This window comes from Grammomys surdaster, unplaced genomic scaffold, assembly GCF_004785775.1.
Source record: "Grammomys surdaster isolate TR1022 unplaced genomic scaffold, NIH_TR_1.0 126612, whole genome shotgun sequence".
In the NCBI taxonomy this organism is placed as follows: Eukaryota; Metazoa; Chordata; class Mammalia; order Rodentia; family Muridae; genus Grammomys; species Grammomys surdaster.
In genome coordinates, this window is record NW_021621401.1 from 765,456 (window position 1) to 770,219 (window position 4,764).

Genomic DNA, 4,764 nt, shown 5'->3' on the forward strand with positions numbered 1-4,764 from the left:
CACACACACACACACACACACACACACACACACACACACACACACACACACTGTCTAGTTAGACTTCAGAGTAGAGCTTAGCAAATGCCTGATTTCTAAAACCAGGTGAGAATATCGTCAGCTTCAGCAAGGATAGCAAACCAAGTGTTCTCATGCCCACTGATCACGAAGAGCCGCTGACTCTGCGACATCCATTCTTCACCTGCTCCTGGTTTTATAAAACCAATTCCCCAAGTGTGGTACACCTACCTGCTCTTCTAGTCGACGGAGCCTCTCGAAAAATGGCTTTCTTTGTCTAGCTGGGTCAGCTTCCTGTGACGGAGTCCCGTGTACAGACATGGACACAAAAATGAGGAGAAAAGGCAGGGTCTTCTTCAAGCACCCCATGCTGGGACACAGAGGTGAGAGCTGATGTCTGTCCTCTGGTCCCTTGAGTCTGTCTCTATCCTTGCTCCTCGAAGCCCACCATGTGACTGGTTATCTTCTTTCTGTCCTGGCAGAGTGTCAGGTTCTTCCTGCCACCTTAAAAAAAGGCATCTGCTTTCAAGCCAATGGGCTCTGAGAACCCAAGGTTCCCAGGGAAACAAACTTCAAACAGACACAAACAGTTTCTTTGGGAAATAGTTCTAGTGGATGTGCTCAAGGCTTTGCTGGGCTCAGAGGCACACAGGAGCTGTTAATGGCTCTAACAGCAGCACCTAGACTGGAGTTCCCACCAAGAAGTCAGAGCAGGACAGGGTTGAGTGTGGTCAGGAAACTGTCCAAGCCAGCTCTGCACTGGTACCCAGGATTCCAGCCATATGCAGCCATGTCCTGTGAGTCCTGTCTCACTCCCTTGGAGAAGGAATCCCTTTTAGTAATGAGACTGAGTTTCAGTTTAACTTATTATTTTTTTGAGAATGAGATAACTCAAATTTAAATTAGCTATATTTTTCTTCCCTGAAAAAGGATCTTGCTGTGTTACTCATGCTGGTTTTGAACTCCTGGGTTAAGTGATCCATCTTAGCCCTCAGCTAGGACTATAGGTGTGTGATCTCTCTCTCTCTCTCTCTCTCTCTCTCTCTCTCTCTCTCTCTCTCTCACATACATACATACATACATACATACATACATACACACACACATCCCACAAATTGCACATTAATTATATTTTCAATCAATGTGGTATTTTTGATAAGTGTACTATGTAATGTTGAAATCAAGCTAGACATACCCAACTTTTCCTGCCTGGCTTTCAGTTACAGGCTGTGCAGGGGGATGAATGAGGGTTCCTGAGGAAACTGATCCAAGTTCTGACCCCAGGACTTGTGAATATAGCCTTATGGGGAAAAATGTCTATGCATATCTTAAGATGTGGTTACCCTGGAGTACCTAGATAGCCCTGCACTCAACAGCAAGCGTCCTGATAGAGGCAGAGAGGACACCAAGGAAGAGGTAAAGATGGTGGCTGAGACGGGAATGTAGCTGCTGTGGCAGCCACACCTGGAGGCCCCGGAAACCAGAAGAGACTTCTGTGGGGCATGCTGCCTTGGGTTCAGACTCTAACCCCCAGAGCTGCGAGAAAATAATGTTCTGTTGTTTAAAGAATCTTAGTTGGGGTTGGGGATTTAGCTCAGTGGTAGAGCGCTTGCTTAGCAAGCACAAGGCCCTGGGTTTGGTCCTCAACTCTGAAAAGAAAAAAAAAAAAGAAAAGAAAAGAATCCTAGTTTGTTGTAATAAGAATAACTCAGGAAGATGTCTCCAACAAAAGCACCAGCATTTCCAAGATGACAGGAGCCAGAGTGTCTTTCCAGAGGACAGGCCATTGAATGTCACCCCAGAGGCTGGCCGCTGCCATTAAGGCTCCTTTAGTTGAACGTCAGAACACCACAGGTAGAGAAAAATCACAAAAGTATCCAGGGAGAAATACTGTTTGTGCAGGGGACTGAGACAACTCCAAGGTGACAGCTGATTTTCTTAACATTTATGCTGGGCCAGGATTTGACCCATGGCATCACAAAAATAAAAACAAAAAAACAATGACAGACAGATAAAATAGTAATCTAGTTCATGGGAATTGAGCAGGAGCAGAAATAAAGACATTTGTAGGTACTTGAGGCTCGAGAAACATAAACATATCCCCCAATCCAGCCTTGACTGGGAAGTTCCTGGATGGTGAGCTTCAGGAACATGGAGGGGGTCAAGAAATAATGGAGTTGTAGTTTAGGGATGGAGTTCAGGAAGGTCTCATACTGGGGTTGCCCCACCCCCACTCTCAAGTCTTGGCTCTATCCGGAGATACCAGCCTCCAGCCCCTCACACTTTTACAGCATCCCACGTGTGTCCTGACAACTGTATTTGTGGTGGTTCCTAACCATGTGTTCTCTGGACTGACCCCAGTGTCGATCTTCATTATTTATTTATGTATTTATTCTGTATATGTTTTTACTCACAGGTTCATGTGTAGACACCAAACATTTAAGTCACATGCCTTCCTCAGGCTCTCCACCTCATTTTACTTTGAAACAGAGCCTCACTAATCCTTGAGCTCACTGATTGGCAAGACTGGCTGGCAGGCAAGCTCTCCCTCTGCATACCTATTTTCTTACACCCCTGCCCTGATGCTGGGGTCACAGATTGTTGTACAGGACTATCCTCCAAGCCATCTGTCACCATCAACCTGGGCCTACTTGCAAATGACCATCATGCCTGGGCTTGGTGTTACGTCATAGAGGAGGGGCAGAGAGGGCCAGGGGATCCTCACTTGAGAATCGTCCCCCCAACCAGTTGTATGCAAGTCTGCCCTAGTTGCATGTAGCCATGGGAAACTCAGAGAAAGGACAGAATATAGGGGTACAGAAAGGTTAGGGGAAGGGTTCTACCACACAGTCATGGGGGTCTGCTGGGGACAGACCTTCCAGTGTAACTGCTTTAAGGTCACCTCTGTTACTGCCTATAACTCCTCACCCACTGCTCTGTCAGTAAGCCTAATAAACTCACTGATTCCCCAGAGTGAATTTTGGTGGAAACGTACCTCGGTTTATCATCAGGACCATAGAAGGAGGGGGTACACTTTGTTTACATCTCCTTGGCAACCAGATATATGCCTCTTCACTTGGCCTTTATACTGGGTGCTAAGGATTTGAACTCAGATCCTCATATTTGTACATCAAGCCATCTCCCAGTTCCCAGAGCGAGCCTTTTTAAAGAAAAATTAACATTATATTCATTTATTTGTGTGTATCTTTGTGTGTGACCATGCTAGTGCCTGATCGCATGTGAGCTCCTGACTGCCTGTGCTTGTGAAGGTAAGAGGGCAACTTTGAAGAGTCAGTTCTCTCTTTCCACTCTGCGAGTCCTGAAGATTGAACTCAGGATATCAAGCTTGGCAGCAAAAAGCACCTTTACTTTTAAGTGAAGATTGGATTCTCCTGACACCCCTTTGTTCTAAAACCAATAAGGGCACCCATCTCTGCCTGGGATGCTGGCCAGGTGCTAAGCACTGTTAACATTTCTTATTGTAAGCACTCTGGTATTCATTTCCAGAAAATAAGCAAAAATATTGGGTGCCGAGGTGACATGAGCCCTTAATTAGAAGCTGCTAGATTTCCCTTTCTTGTCCTGGATGCTTTGAGCAAAAGAGTTGCCAGTCAACAGCCCCTGGCCTGCCCTAATGTCAGCACTGACTATCCTAGCTGTTAGGGCCCTGAGAAAACCACAAGGTTGCAGAACTGCTTCAGGTCTGGAAGGCACAGCACCAAGGCTTTTGACAACCATTTCTACCAGGTTGAGAAGAACACGTCCCCTGGTGGCTTAGCTTGGAATTGCAGAGGCTGGTGCAAAGCTGAGATTAGAGGAAGTGGCCTTTTTCAGGATTTGAAAGCAGCTGCTTAGATTCCCTTTGTGACAGACTATCCTGAGTCGCCTCCCTTTTGTTGCAGATTTAGGTTCAGTAAAAGGCTCCTCTCCAGGCTTTGCTTGCCTACTGTCAGTAATGTGGGTTAAGCTGTTATCATGAAGAAAGAGGCGCCAGAGAGACAGTGGCAGTGACAGCTGAGCGGTTGGCAGGCTAAGCTACACACAAATTGTAAAGCTGTCGAGGGCTGAGTCCCTACAATAGCCTAGATCTACCTGATGGAAGCTGCATCAGCCACAGGAAAGGGCTGGAGCCACCTGTCATCTCTCACTGAGGACAAACATGGAGAAAAAATGAAAGCTACCACTTGAAGACCTTCTCTTTGACTAAGCCCAGTTTTTATGTGTGTAGAGATTCTGGCCAGCTGCCACTTCTATAGATGCTGGGAACTGAACTTGGGAGCTACGCGTATTTTTAACCTCTGAGATACCGCCCCAGCCCCCGGTATGCTCTGTTAACTGCTGAGCCTTCCTGCTCAGGAAGGATAATTTTGCTTGAAGATGTTGAATGAATACAAGTTGTCCAGATTTCCACCCATACCCAGTTCCGCTGAAATGTTGCTCCCTCCGTGTATTTTCTAGATCAGGATGGCCAAGAAAAGTTCTTCCATGATGGAATGTTTCATACTGCTAAGTTCAGATGACAGCCAGGGCCCCGGGGAGGTTACATAGCCAGTGATGTTTCATTTAGGGTAGTTTACACGCGGTTTGCGCGTTTTCATTAAACGATGCAGCCTTGTGTACCACCACGAACATCAGCGTTACAACTTGTCTATATCCGCTGTTCCTGGCTTCCTTACTCTGTTTCCCTCAGGAAGTCTAGCGAGTTGCCTAGTGCTCTAGAGTGGAAAGTCATCAGACCCAACGCAG

General features: G+C 46.5%; 1 protein-coding gene across 2 annotated transcripts in view; it reads right to left on the reverse strand.

Moving 5' to 3' along the window:
• Ptx4 (pentraxin 4) overlaps positions 1-469 on the reverse strand; it is a 4,495-nt gene extending 4,026 nt beyond the window's left edge. For both annotated transcript variants that reach the window (XM_028761030.1, XM_028761029.1), the window contains exon 1: positions 250-469. In XM_028761030.1, the coding sequence (XP_028616863.1) occupies positions 250-387 (138 nt within the window). In that variant the 5' untranslated portion in view covers positions 388-469. The remainder of the gene's footprint in view (positions 1-249) is intronic.
• Between the last annotated feature and the right edge of the window lie 4,295 nt (positions 470-4,764).